The sequence below is a fragment of the Lepus europaeus genome, chromosome 12, assembly GCF_033115175.1.
Source record: "Lepus europaeus isolate LE1 chromosome 12, mLepTim1.pri, whole genome shotgun sequence".
NCBI classification, from domain to species: Eukaryota; Metazoa; Chordata; class Mammalia; order Lagomorpha; family Leporidae; genus Lepus; species Lepus europaeus.
Window position 1 is genome coordinate 33,684,103 of NC_084838.1, and position 15,125 is coordinate 33,699,227.

The 15,125-nt window shown below is 39.2% G+C and overlaps 1 protein-coding gene across 4 annotated transcripts in view; it reads right to left on the bottom strand.

Moving 5' to 3' along the window:
• The window catches only part of INVS (inversin), a 192,328-nt gene that overhangs the window by 68,285 nt on the left and 108,918 nt on the right, over positions 1–15,125 (bottom strand). For 2 of the 4 annotated variants that reach the window (XM_062207871.1, XM_062207872.1), the window contains 3 exons: positions 10,241–10,414; positions 8,228–8,395; positions 618–798 (listed from right to left, as the gene is read on the bottom strand). In XM_062207871.1, coding sequence (XP_062063855.1) covers positions 618–798; positions 8,228–8,395; positions 10,241–10,414 — 523 coding nt within the window. Of the gene's footprint in view, positions 1–617; positions 799–8,227; positions 8,396–10,240; positions 10,415–15,125 lie in introns of those variants that run through there. The other 2 variants (XM_062207873.1, XM_062207875.1) reach the window with 2 other exon arrangements.

Below are 15,125 nucleotides of genomic sequence, written 5' to 3' on the forward strand. Positions count from 1 at the left end.
GCAATTAAAACCAAGTGAAACTATCACACCTAGTCACCTAGTACATATATCAAAAGGCATAAAACAAAGGAAACAGGAAAAATAATCCCCCATACTAATAAGAAAACTTAAAACACTAATAAGGATCAAAATAGCAGAAAAAAAGGCCTATTTACTCTAAAACAATGACTATTAGAATATCCCCCCAAATCCAACACAAACACAAATAACATAAATATAAATATGCTCTTTGATGTACAAAAGTGATCCCCCAGAAAATCAAATATAATATCAGCATAAACACAAAATAAAGCTTTCCCCTCAGAAGTAAAGACACTGAATGAGAAATGGGATCATGTTACTTTTACCTACTATCCATGATTATTTACCACATTTATAGTAAAAGCAATTAAGATAGGATGTCGAAATTAAAACCAATATTTAACAGAAAGTAATTCTTACTACTAAAATATAAGCATAAAATAGAAGGTTTATTTTATAAAATAATTCAATATATCAATTAGAAACTAAAATCATTAAAAAGGAGGTGGGAACCAACTAGGGAAGAGAAGACACAGAAATTTTCCTACACTCACAGTTCCTCCTACTGTTGGTCCTTTGCTTTACATCTAACTTACCTAGTAAAGCTGCCCAGTGAAGTGGGGTTCTAAATAAGTTATCATAAGATGTTATATTGCAGCTTTCATATGAGGTCAAGACATCAACCACTGTCACATTTCCATCAGCAACTGCGAAATGAAGAGGTGTCCGACCCTCATAGTCTTGCCAGTTCAGTAAAGACTCTGTTGGAGCTGCATCCTATTTTTAAGGAACCAGAGAGTTCAGACACACATGGAATCCTCAATGAATTATACTTGGCATAAGTATTAACTGAACTAAACAAAACTTCTATATTCTCTGTCAGTACAAGTAAAATGATAAATGCAGAAAAAGTATAAAGTTTACATTCTTAAAAATTTATTTTCATATTTAACTATAAAAAGTACAGAAAAGAACATGAAACCACCACACATTGCCTATCTCTAGTTTAAAAAGAAGTCAACATTTTATCTAATGTGCTTTTGTATCTGTTTTTGATTCAGCTAAAGCTGTATGGTTTGTACTTTTGTACATATAAAAGCATCAATAAACAAATATATAGATTCTGTATGTGTGTTATCAATATTTATGTTATGGCAATATATGTGTATATCCTTAGGCAAATTCTTTCAACTTTATACTTTTTGGGTATCTATGTTGGCTCTCATTCATTTGTTGAAGTGCATGAATAAATGACAATTTATTTATTTATTTATTTATATATTTTAAGAGAAAACTTTTATTTGATACATATAAATTTTGAAAGTAAACCTTTTGAATTATAGCAGTTCTTCCCACCATAACCACCCTCCCACCCCCAAACCATCCCACCTCCTACTACCTCACCCATCCCAATCTTCATTAAGATTCATTTTTAATTATCTTTATATACAAAAGATCAACTCTATAGTATGTAAAGATTTCAACAGTTCGCACCCACACAGACACACAAAGTATAAAGTACTGTTTGAAGACTAGTTTTACTGTGAATTCTAATAGTACAACAAATTAAGAACAGAAGTCCTACATGGGGAGCAAGTGCACAGTGACTCCTGTTGTTGATTTAACAATTGACACTCTTATTTATGATGTCAGTGATCACCCGAGGCTCTTGTCATGAGCTGCCGAGGCTATGGAAACCTCTTGAGTTCACAAACTCCGACCTTATTTAGACAAGGCCATAAGCAAAGTGGAAGTTCTCTCCTCCCTTCAGAGAAAGATACCTCCTCCTTTGATGGCACCTTCTTTCCACCAGGATCTCACAGAGATCTTTCATTTAGGTCATTTTTTTTTTTTTTTTTTTTTTTTTTTTTTGCCACAGTGTCTTGGCTTTCCATGTCTGATCACTTTAACTAGTAAGATGGCATTGCTACCTGCCAACTTAATGGGATATGGAGTCCCATGGCAATAACCACAATTTAGTAATCCATTCTCTTATGGAGGGACATTTAGATTATTTCTAATTTTTTTTTGGTTTCACAATTGCAAATAATGCTGTGATAAATGTGTTTCTTTTACATGTCCTTTGTAATACATGTGTAAGATTTTTCTCTGCTAGATACCAAAAGGAGAATTGCTGGGTTGAAGGACATCTGCATCTTCAACCTAGGTATTGTCAAATTGCTCCTCAAATGGCTATGCCAATTACCTTACCCATGACAATGCGTTAAAGTTTTATCTCCCCATATGCTGGCACAAATTTATCACTTGGTAGTATCAAGCTTACCACACCTTTTCCCCTTTGGGAATGAGAAACCTTTTGCTAATGTTTTAAATTGTAGCTCTTTTATAAATGAGCTTGAGTTTTTTTTAATCATATGTTTATTGATGATTCAGCTTACTTCTCTGTAATATGATGGTTCATGACATTTATTCATTATTCTATTGGATCTTTGTAGCAGGCATTATCATGCATTGTTAGTTTCTCTTCAAGACTAAAGGAATTATTTCTACCAGCAGAAGATATTCCAATGTCAGTTGCAGGAACTACTTCAGCTAAAGAGTGACCTCACCTAAGGTCAAGTTCATACCAGACTAGGTCACACCCAAAGCCAAGCCTTCTTGCCCAAATTGGAGAACTCTCTGAAGGGCCACCCAGCAGTTGCCTATAGAGTCAGACTATTCTATAAACAAGGGTATGACAGATACCCATAAACATTCCAAAAAAGAAGTAGAATTCTATGAGAATGGTATTTTAGGCCCCTTAATTCTTCTAAGAAGTTAGATGTGTATATTAAAAAAAATAGGCCAAATTTGTGAAGAAGTAAGAAAAGATAAATGAGAATTGTTTCCTATGAACTTCAGAAATTGGAACACATAAAAAATATAAAGTAACTCTCTATGAAACATGTAGGAAAATAAAAATGAAATAAAAGATGAGCAAGGAAGAAAAATTATCAAAAAGACCAGTCAGATTGGAAAAAAAAAAAAACTTTTAGAAGTGAAAAATAGAAACACTAAGATTAAAGACTTGGTGATTAGGATAGACAACAGATTGGATTCAAAATACCTAGCAGAGGCTGGCACTGTGGTGTAGTAGGTTAATCCTCTGCCTGCAGTGCTGGCATCCCATGTGGGTGCTGGTTCTAGTCCCAGCTGCTCCTCTTCCAATTCAGCTCTCTACTGTGGCCTGGGAAAGCAGTAGAGGATGGCCCAAGGCCTTGGGCCCCTGCACCCCTGTGGGAGACCAGAAGAAGCTCCTGGCTCCTGGCTTTGGGTCAGCGCAGCTCCTGCCGTTGCGGCCATTTGGGGAGTGAACCAGTGGATGGAAGACCTTTCTCTCTTTCCCTCTCATTGTCTGTAACCCTACCTCTCAAATAAATAAATAAAATCTTAAAAAAAAAGACCTGGCAAATTGGAAGATAGATCTGATGTAATTACCTAGAATTTAAGAAAGAGACAAGGAGGTGGGACTATAACAGAGAAGTTAGGGAGCATGAAGATAAAATGATGAGGACTAAAACGTCCAGGACTGGATAGATTCACTGCTTAATTCTATCAAACTTTCAAAGAAGAACTGACTCCAATTATTCTCAAACTATTCAAAACAATTGAAAGGGATGGAATACTTCCAAACTCCTTCTATAAAGCCAGAATCATCTTAATTCCTAAACCAGAAAAAGATACAACAGAAAAAGAGAACTATAGATAATATCCCTGATGAACATAGATGAAAAAACCCTCAACAAAATACTAGCCAATTGAATCCAATAACACATCAGAAAGATCATTCACCCAGACCAAGTGGGATTTATCACTGGCGTGCAGGGATGCTTCAACACACGCAAGACAATAAATGTGATATATTACATTAACAAACTGAAGAATAAAAACCATATGATTATCTCTCTCTGCTGTGGCCCCGGGAAGGCAGTGGAGGATGGCCCAAGTGCTTGGGCCCTGCACCCGCATGGGAGACCAGGAGGAAGCACCTGGCTCCTGGCTTCAGATTGGCGCAGCACGTTGGCCATAGCGGCCATTTTGGGGGTGAACCAATGGAAGGAAGACCTTTCTCTCTGTTTCTTTCTTACTGTCTAAACTGCCTGTCAAAAAAAAAAAAAAAAACAAAAAAAAAAAACAAAAACCAAACATGATTATCTCAAGAAATGTAGAGAAAGCATTTAATAAAATATAAAATCCTTTCATGATAAAAGCCTTAAGCAAATTGGGTACAGAAGGAACAACACAATCAAAGCAATTTATGACAAACCCACAGTCCACATCATATTGAATGAGGAAACGCTGGAAGCGTTTCCTCTAATATCTGGAACCAGACAAGGATGCCCACCCTCATTGTTACTATTCAGTATATTTCTGGAAGTTTTATCTACAGCCTTTAGACATGAAAAAGAAATAAAAGGAATACGAATGGGGAAGGAGGAAGTCAAATTATCTCTGCTGATATAATCCTATACATAAGGGAACCAAAAAACTTCAATAAGAGACTAATGGGACTCAGAGTCCAGCAAAATTGCAGGCTACAAACATCAACACACAAAAATCTATAGCCTTTGTACATACAAACAATGCCCATGGCTGAGAAAGAACTTATAAGATCAGTCCCATTCACAACAGCTACAAAAAATTTAAATCACTTGGGATAAATTTAATTAAGGATGTGAAAGATCTCTACAATGAAAATTACAACCTTAAGGAAAGAAATAGAAGACACAAAAAATTGAAAGACCTTCCATGTTCATTGTTTGGAAGAATTAATATCATCAAAATGTCCATATTACCCAAAGCAATTTACAGATGCTATGTGATACCAATCAAAATGTCAAAGACGTTCTTCTCAGATCTAGAAAAAAATGACCCTAAAATTCTTATGGAATCAAAAGAGACCCTAAATAGCTAAAGCAATCCCAAATAATAAAAAAAGCTGGAGGCATCCCAATAGTTAATTTCAAGATACATTACGGGACAGTTACAATCAAAACAGCCTAGTATTGGCACTAGAATAGACACATTGACCAATGGAACAGACTAGAGACCCCAGAAATTAATCTATGCATCTATAACCAACTAATCTGTGACAAATAATTCCATGTACAAAGGATAGTCTCTTCAACAAATGGTGTAGAGAAAATTGGATCTCTGCATGCAGAAGTATGAAACAAGACTCCTACCTTACACCCTACACAAAAATCTACTCACAATGAATCAGGGATCTAAATCTAAAACCTGAAACCATCAAATTACTAGAGGAAAACATAAGGGAAACACTGCAAGACATTGGCACAAGCAAAGACTTCTCAAATAAGACTCCAGAGCATAGACAATAAAAGAAAAATTAGACAAATGGGATTATGTTAAGCTAAGAAGCTTATGCACAGCAAAGGAAATATTCAACAAAGAGAAGAAGCAACGGATAGAATGGGAGAAAATATTTCTAAACTATACATCTGTTAAAGGATTAATATCCAGAACATATAATGAGCTCAAGAAAATCAGCAACAACAAAATAAGCAATCAGTTAAGAAATGGGCTAAGGAAATGAATAGGCATTGTTCAAAGGATGAAATACAAATGGCCAACAGACACATGAAAAGATGCTCAGTATCACTAGCCATCAGGGAAATGCAAATAAAAACCACAATCAGGTTTCACTTCATCCCAGTTAGAATGGCTATCATCCAGCCGGCGCTGCAGCTCACTTGGCTAATCCTCTGCCTGTGGCACTGGCACCCCAGGTTCTAGTCCCGGTTGGGGCGCCGGATTCTGTCCTGGTTGCTCCTCTTCCAGTCCAGCTCTCTGCTGTGGCCTGGGAGTGCAGTGGGGGATGGCCCAAGTGCTTGGGCCCTGCACCCACCTGGGAGACCAGGAGGAAGCACCTGGCTCCTGGCTTTGGATCGGCGCAGCGCGCTGGCTGTAGCGGCCATTTGGGGGGTGAACCAACAGAAAAAGGAAGACCTTTCTCTCTGTTTCTCTTTCACTGTCTAACTCTGCCTGTCAAAAAAAAAAAAAAAAAAAAAAAAAAAGAATGGCTATCATCCAAAAATAAAAAAATAACAAACGCTGGTGAACATGTGTGGAAAAAGGTCCCCCAATACATTGTTGGTGGGTATGTAAACTCATACAACCATTATGGAAGACAGTATGGAAATTTCTCAGAAATCTAAAAAATAGATCTACCATATCCCCCAGCCATACAACTCTCAGGAAATTTACCCAAATGAAATGAAATCAGCACATGAAAGAGTTATCTGTAAATCTCAGGTCTATAGCAGCTATAGCAATAGCTAAGATATGGAATCAACCCAAATATCCATCAACAAATGACTAGATAAAAAAATTATTGTATATATACATGATGGAATACTACTCAGCCATAAAAAGAATGAAATCCTATCTTTTTCAACAAAATGGATGCAACTGGAGACCATTACACTTAGTGAAATAAGCCAGTCCCCAGAAGGCAAGTATCTAAGTTTTTCCTGATTCGTGGTAATTAATATACAGAGTACAAAAATTGTAATGTAGGCCGGCGCCGCAGCTCACTTGGCTAATCATCCACCTGTGGTGCCAGCACCCCAGGTTCTAGTCCCGGTCGGGGTGCCAGATTCTGCCCGGTTGCTCCTCTTCCACTCCAGCTCTCTGCTGTGGCCCGGGAATGCAGTGGAGGATGGCCCAGGTCCTTGGGCCCTACACCCACATGGGAAACCAGGAGGAAGCATCTGGCTCCTGGCTTCGGATCGGCGCAGCACACCGGCCACAACACACCAGCCATAGCGGCCACTTAGGGGGTGAACCAACAGAAAAAGGAAGACCTTTCTCTCTGTTTCTCTCTCTCTCACTGTCTAACTCTGCCTGTCAAAAAAAAAAAAAGTGTCAGTTTTCCTCATATACATTACAATTTTTTTTTTGACAGGCAGAGTTAGACAGTGAGAGAGAGAGAGAGAGACAGAGAGAAAGGTCTTCCTTTTCCATTGGTTCACCCTCCAAATGGCCGCTGTGGCCGGCACACTGCGCTGATCCAAAGCCAGGAGCCAGGTGCTTCCTCCTGGACTCCCATGTGGGTGCAGGGCCCAAGCACTTGGGCCATCCCCCACTGCCCTCCCGGGCCACAGCAGAGAGCTGGACTGGAAGAGGAGCAACCGGGACAAAATCTGGCGCCCCGACTGAGACTAGAACCTGGGGTGCTGGCACTGCAGGTGGAGGATTAGCCAAGTGAGCTGCAGTGCCGGCCCGAAAATTGACACTTCGGATTTGATTATTGTTTATAGCCCTTGTCTATATTCTTGAGGGACAGTGGTTTTTCTACTTACTGCTTATTGAATTCTTTATTTAGTAGAGGGTTAGAGCTTGTGATTATAAAGAAAATTCAAAGTATGCCATTGTAAAAATTAAAAGGAAAATAAGAAAAGATGGAAGGAGGTTGAAAGTGAGGGAGGGAGGGAAGACAGGGTGGAAAGTATCATTATGTTCTTAGAACTTTATATGTAAAATGTGTTCCTTTTTTTTTTTTTTTTGGACAGGCAGAGTTAGAGAGAGAGAGAGAGAAATAGACAGAGAGAAAGGTCTTCCTTTGCCGTTGGTTCACCCCCCAAATGGCCACTATGGCCGGCGCACTGCACCAATCCGAAGCCAAGAGCCAGGTGCTTCCCCCTGGTCTCCAGTGCTGGTTAAGGGCCCAAGCACTTGGGCCATCCTCCACTGCCCCTCAGGGCCACAGCAGAGAGCTGGACTGGAAGAGGAGTTACTGGGATAGAATTGGGTGCCCCAACCGGGACTAGAACCCGGAGTGCCAGCACCGCAGGCGGAGGATTAGCCTACTGAGCCACGGTGCCAGCCATCCTTTTTTATAAATTAAAACAATAAAATAAATGAATATCTAAAACACAAAAACAAAGTAAGGGAATAATAAATATAGAAATTTGGAAATGTAGTTAATAGGGGAAGGCAATGAGCATGGCGTCTGGGGAACAAATGCATTTAGAAACTAGAACACATGAAATTTCTATGTGATCTTAAATGGTGGTTATTAAAATGTTCTAGTTCTTGTGGAATGGGTTCACATGTTTGCTATATTGTTTTGCTTCATAATTTGCTTGTATGTCACTTATGTGCTTCTGTATATAATGGATATTTCATAACAAAAATTTCTCTAATAAAGGCCACTGAAGGCTGGCAGCACTATTCTACTCACCAGAATGCATCTGACAGTGTGGACAGCACTTGGATCTTTGTGGTTGGCTGCCCAGTGAAGTGGGATCTTGCCTTCAACATCAGGAATTCCAATGTTGGAATCATGTTTGATGAGCAGCTTCACATGCTCAGGGTTATTGTAGTAGGCACTCCAATGCAGAGCTGTTTGCTGCAAAATAGCAACAATGAGCTTTTCCCAAGCTGCTACTGTGTAAAAGGCACTGTTCTAAGATACATATGTTCTAAAATCTATCTATCTATATATGTAGATAGATAGACATAGTTTGTTTTTTAATAAAAACTTTTATTTAATAAATACAAATTTCACACTACAATTTTTGGATTATAGCAGTTCTTCCCACCATAACCACCCTCCCACCCCCAAACCATCCCACCTCCTACTACCTCGCCCATCCCAATCTTCATTAAGATTCATTTTTAATTATCTTTATATACAAAAGATCAACTCTATAGTATGTAAAGATTTCAACAGTTTGCACCCACACAGACACACAAAGTATAAAGTACTGTTTGAAGACTTGTTTTACCATTAATTTTCATAATACAACAAATTAAGGACAGAAGTCCTACATGGGGAGCAAGTGCACAGTGACTCCTGTTGTTGATTTTTTTTTTTTTTTTTGGACAGGCAGAGTGGACAGTAGAGGGAGACAGAGAGAAAGGTCTTCCTTTTTACCGTTGGTTCACCCTCCAATGGCCGCCGCGGTAGCGTGCTGTAGCCGGCGCACTGCGCTGATCCCAAGGCAGGAGCCAGGTGCTTCTCCTGATCTCCCATGGGGTGCAGGGCCCAAGCACTTGGGCCATCCTCCACTGCACTCCCTGGCCACAGCAGAGAGCTGGCCTGGAAGAGGGGCAACCGGGACAGGATCGGTGCCCCGACCGGGACTAGAACCTGGTGTGCCGGCGCCGCAAGGCGGAGGATTAGCCTAGTGAGCCGCGGCGCCGGCTCTGTTGTTGATTTAACAATTGACACTCTTATTTATGACGTCAGTGATCACCCGAGGCTCTTGTCATGAGCTGCCGAGGCTATAGAAGCCATTTGAGTCTACAAACCCCATCAGTATATAGACAGCTCCATAAGCAAAGAACACTATAAAGTGAAAGAACTACTCAAGTAAGTTTTGTGGATGTAATCCTAAGAGTTTTAATAGGATTTAATAAGATTCTATGACTAAGTACCTGGTGAAAAGGAGAGAAATATTGCTTGTTACTAACTAAATACCACATTTTTTCCTATAAAGAATGATTAAGGCATCGATAAAAACAATGACCAGTGTGTACAGTATGTTAAAATTCAAGAGAAGGGAAAATAACAAATCCTAGCAACAAATGCCAGAGAAAATTTTAGTCCTGAAATAAAACTGATAATTATTTTATAGCTAACATTTATTGAGAGCATACCACACATTGGGCATTGTGCTACCTAATTTATATGTCTTATTTTATCTTCAATAATTCCATATCCTTTTCTCATGTATGATAATATTGAGGCATAGAGAGGGAATTTGCCCAAAGATGAAGAACAAGTGAGCACTGGCTTCTGGGTTGAAATCCAAGAGGTCTAACAGCAAACCCCAGGCTTCTGAATCACTTATGCACTTACAACACTGTTCTGGGCACTAGCCACCATCAGCGACTATCAGATCTAACTACCATGATCATCCGCTAAATATTGGGTTTTGGAGTTTGACAGCCCTAGGTTTGAATTCTAGGTCTGCCATTTGGATTTTGGGCTAAATTTTAGTCTCCCTGAGCGTCAGTTTTCGCATTTGTAAAAAAGAGATGATACTACTTACCATACACAGTTAATAGAAGGTAAAATGATGGAACTTAAGCAAAATACTTTCTTGGGATATACAGAGACTTGGAATTGTTCCACTCTGTATTTGGGTGATGATTTAGGACTTCTTCCTTGAGGTTTTAGTTTCACATCATTAAGGAAGTATTTGCTTTCTGCTCTTATTTGTCTGAAACTTGTCTGAAAAACCATTACCTTGTTTTTATCCTGGGTATCCACCTCTCCTGGAGCCATAAACTTCAGCAGAAGTGCCAAACACTTAGGACTCTTGTGTCGGGTGGTCAAGTGCAAAGGAGTCATCTCTTCCAGATCCTTTTGCATCCAGTTTGCTCTGCGTGTAAGTAAGAGTTTCATGAAACGATAATTTCCCTAAATACAAACACAAGACACAATAAGAAGAAAGTTACTTTGGGGCTCCGTGATTTTTTAATTAAAATATTTTAAAGTGGCCGGCGCCGTGGCTCAACAGGCTAATCCTCCGCCTTGCGGCGCCGGCACACCGGGTTCTAGTCCCGGTCGGGGCACCGATCCTGTCCCGGTTGCCCCTCTTCCAGGCCAGCTCTCTGCTGTGGCCAGGGAGTGCAGTGGAGGATGGCCCAAGTGTTTGGGCTCTGCACCCCATGGGAGACCAGGATAAGCACCTGGCTCCTGCCATCGGAACAGTGCGGTGCGCCAGCCGCAGCGCGCTACCGCGGCGGCCATTAGAGGGTGAACCAACGGCAAAGGAAGACCTTTCTCTCTGTCTCTCTCTCTCCCTCACTGTCCACTCTGCCTGTCAAAAATAAAAAAAAAATAAAAAAAAATAAAAAAAATATATTTTAAAGTATTTTAATTATTCTTCTAGATTAATAAAATTCAGAGAAGTTGATAGAAGAAAAAAATACTTGTAATTCCATTATATGAAGATATCAATTGTTTTATTTTTTTTCCATTTCTATCTTAACAGTTTTTCACATGAATATAATCCACAGTGTCTGATTAAAATTTTGTTGGGCTAAGGCAACATGTTGCATTTTACTGGTCTATTACTGTTAGTTATCTAGATATTTCTAATGTACTTCTTTTTCCACAGTTAATTTTTCCATGAGAATAAATGTTCAGGAACCAAATTGTTGAGTTAAAGGAGTTTACATGTTTCTGGTGTATTTTCCAGACTGTTATCTAAGCAGCAGCAGTGTGTGGGTGTATTAGTTTCAGCACATTCTGACCAAAATGATAGCTATTATTTACATCCAAAGTATAATACACTTGTGACATAAACAGATGTTAAACCCTGATATAAGAACGAAGGAACTGAGATTCAAAGAGGTCAACTGTTTCACTCGTGATCCTCTGGTTATTAGGGAGGGAGCAGTTAGTTTTCTTGAAGAGGGTTATGTATAGGCACAACTTAAATGGAAACAGCTGACTCAAAATCTGAGTACTAAATTCATTTGGTCACCCAAATGCCAACCCAGAAGTCACTGTTGGCCCATCAACTTGCAGGCCATACTTTACATGTTAGTTAAATCTTCAAATCTCTTAGAATCAATTCACTAAGAGAAAAATGCTCAAGGACTACAGCAATATAATGCTGTGGAGCCAGACCAACCAGTAGAGGATCTTGAAACAAAATTATCTAAATATAGTTCTTTTGAGCTCTCTTCTGAGACCTAGTCCCTTAACTCTAATTCTGGTTGTAGGCTTCTATAGGATTAGTACCACAGATATTTCAAGGTCAACATGACCAAACAATATTGCATGATCAAGTTCTCTGTTCACGCTTATTTCTTTCTCCCAATTCAAAGCACAGTGTTGTTATCTGTCCTTTTCATGTTCTGATACTCTCTTCATCCTTAACCTTGTTGGAGGTGGAGGTTTTTAGTATCAGAATGCATTGATGTTCTATTATGAGGGGTTGTCAATATTAGGAAGACATTTGTTAATGAAGAATGTGAGTTTCTAGGGCTAAGGGGACCAGCCAGAGCAACAGTGAAATGCAGAAGGATGAATGAGACTAGCCCTTTGCTCACTGGAGCCAAGATATGATTAACTCAGCCCATGGGCTGGGGCAGAGGTAAGAGGAGACAAGAAAGATGCATTCTAGGAAAGAGGGGTCCATGAGACTGTTTACAGTAGACAAGAAGACTTGGAATTGCCTGAAAGGTAACTAACTCAGCTCAATGATTTCTTCTCAGAAAGGCTTTCCTTGACAACTCTAAGTAGAAGTTATTCTGATATTCTTGATTCTAATAACTTTTCATTTCCTACATAGTACTTATCTCACTTTATAGTTACACATATATTTAGTTGTTTCCTTTTATTGAAATTTCCTTTACAAAAAAAAAAAAAAAAACTCCACAAAGGAAGAGGCCATGTTTTGTTTACAGTTGTGCTCAGCATAGCTGTTAGCACAAAATAAGTGGTTAACAAATATGTGAATGACTATGTAAGTAAGAAGAAATGAAATATCTTCTAGAAGCTTTTGTTTTCATGTAAAAATTCTAACTCTAACTCACAGTTGCTATATTAGATCATAACAGTTAAAACTCTTAATTCTTGAGGTGAGCACTTGGTTTGGTGGTTAAGACAACACCTGGGATGCTCACATCCCATATCAAAGTGCCTGGGTTCAAGTCCTGGATCCACTCTTCATTCCAGTTTCCTGCTAATGCACATCCTGGGAGGTAGACGGTGACGATTCCAGTAGCTGGGCCCTGTTACCCACGTATAGAGAACTCGGATTGAGTTCCTGGCTCCTTGGCATTTGTGGAGTGAGCCAGTGGATGGGAGCTCTAGTTCTGTCTCTGACTCTTTGCCTCTCAAAAAAATAAAAACAAAAACAAAAAATATCTTAATTCTCAAACGGCTGTTATTTGGTTATTCTTACTTTTTCATGTTTAATTCATCTGAGCTTTATTAATAGTGTATCTCATCTGAGACATCATTTATCTAGACTTCCCATTTCATTCAGTGCCAGCTTTTGAGAAGGAAGGTGCTAACATTTCCTCAAGAGGGCACCCTGCTCTAAATTTCTTGCCATATTTTCTTTGAAAAATAAAAAATGTATCTAGGAAAAGCAAATCTATGTCATACTTCACACCAAAAAAATAAAGCCTGGCCTTTCTGAGCATAACATTTCAAATATTAAAGAATAATTCATCATGACCTTTTAAAGACATTCAGACAATCATTTTGATTGTGAAATTAGAGGAAAAAGGAAGGAGAAGGAAGACAGTATATGCTGGGGGGAGGGTAACTACTGAGTTTCAGACAAAGTGTGTGGCATATTTACATTTTACATTATTGTGGGGGTTCTACCTATACATGGTACATTTTGGTAATATTTACTCATTTATTCTTTCAACATATATTCATTGGGCCTAGTTATAAAGCAAATAATAATATGATATTTGCATTTCACTTTACTTATTACAATGGTCTTTGACACAGATGTCATCCTAGCTTCTCACAAAAGTCTTGTGGAAATTTTTCTTTTTAATTGAGGAAGAGGGAGAGGGAGAGGGAGAAGGAGAGGGAGAGAGAGAATCTTACCTGCTGGTTTACTCCCGAACTGGGTGCCAAGGGATGCAATCTAGGTCTCCTACATGAGAGGCAAGAACCCCCTTACTTGAACCATCACTGCTGCTTCCCAGGGTCTGCACTGGCAGGAAGCTGAAGTCCAGACTTGAAGCCAATTAATGAACCCAGGCAACCTAATATGAGATTATGGGATGTAGGCATCCCAACTAGTATCTTAACCTCTAGGCCAAATGCCCATCCTGGAAAGCTTCATTTAAAAAGTTTTTACTTACTGTCTTTATTTGAGAAGGAGAGAGACAGACAGATAAAGAGAGCTCTAGTTCATTCTCCCAAGTGCCCACAATAGCCAGGGCTGGGCAAGACTGAAGCCTAGAATCAAGAACTCAATCTGGATCTCTCATATGGATGGCAGGGACCCAACTACTTGAATCATTATCTGCTGCCTCCCAGGGAATGCATTAGCAGGAAGCTGTAATTGGGAACAAAGCTGAGATTTGAAGACAGGTACTCTGTATGGGATGTGGGCATTCCAATCAGTATCTTCATTGCTAGGCCAATGTCTGTCCCTACCCTGGAAAATTTTAATAGAGTAAATAAAGTATCCTCTGTACCCACATTTCCTCATCTGTACAAAAGGGATAACAATAACACCTGAAATTATATTTATATAAAATGAGACAGATAAATATATAAAGTACTTAGAAGAATACACAAAGCAAATGCTCAGTATTTGCCAATATTATTATGAACAGTTTCTTAGTATGGTGGAAGCTACAAAACACAGATGGTCAGGTAGAACCTAGAATGGCCCATGACAGAGGGAATGTTGATGTAAAGATCTGACTGTAATATATGTAGTTCAGCCTGTAATTTTGGAAAGAACCAAGATTAGGAGTAGGTAAAAGTACAAATAGGATGCTATAAATTATGGTTTTTCTGATTTTTTCACATTGCCTACTATTTCATAGTATTCTATGCATAGATAATGATATAAATACAACAAAGCATGCTCAATAGGAATTTGGCTGGTACCCTGAGGATGCGTCAGCTGCATGGTCAGGCTAGCTTCTCCTATTCCAAAGGATATAGACCTATCAGAGATTATCTGAGAAGACCAAGGCTAGAAACAATATAATTAATGCATTTGAACTAAAGCCAACTTCCTCCGCCTTCTGAACAAGCATTTATTCAACACCTACTTATGCAAATTCAATTTCTGAGTATAAGCAGAAGGGCAGAGAACTTTAAGAGCTAAAATCAAGAGCTTATTTCCAGTGTCACTGGAAAAGAAGGAACTTCTAGTTTGAGGCAGCACCTATATTCTGAAAACCCTCCGAAGGATGTATAACCTGGGAACCCATATTTCAGGCTACTTTGCTTCCCATAAAGGCCTCTCAATAAAGAAACAAACAAAATGCCCAAACAGGGACAGGGGTTGTGGTGCAGGGGTTAAGACACAGCTTGGGATCCCACATTTGATATCAGAGTGCAAGTTAAAGTCCTGGCTACTCTGCTTTCAATCCAGCTTCCTGAAGATGTGCCTGGGAAGCAACGAATG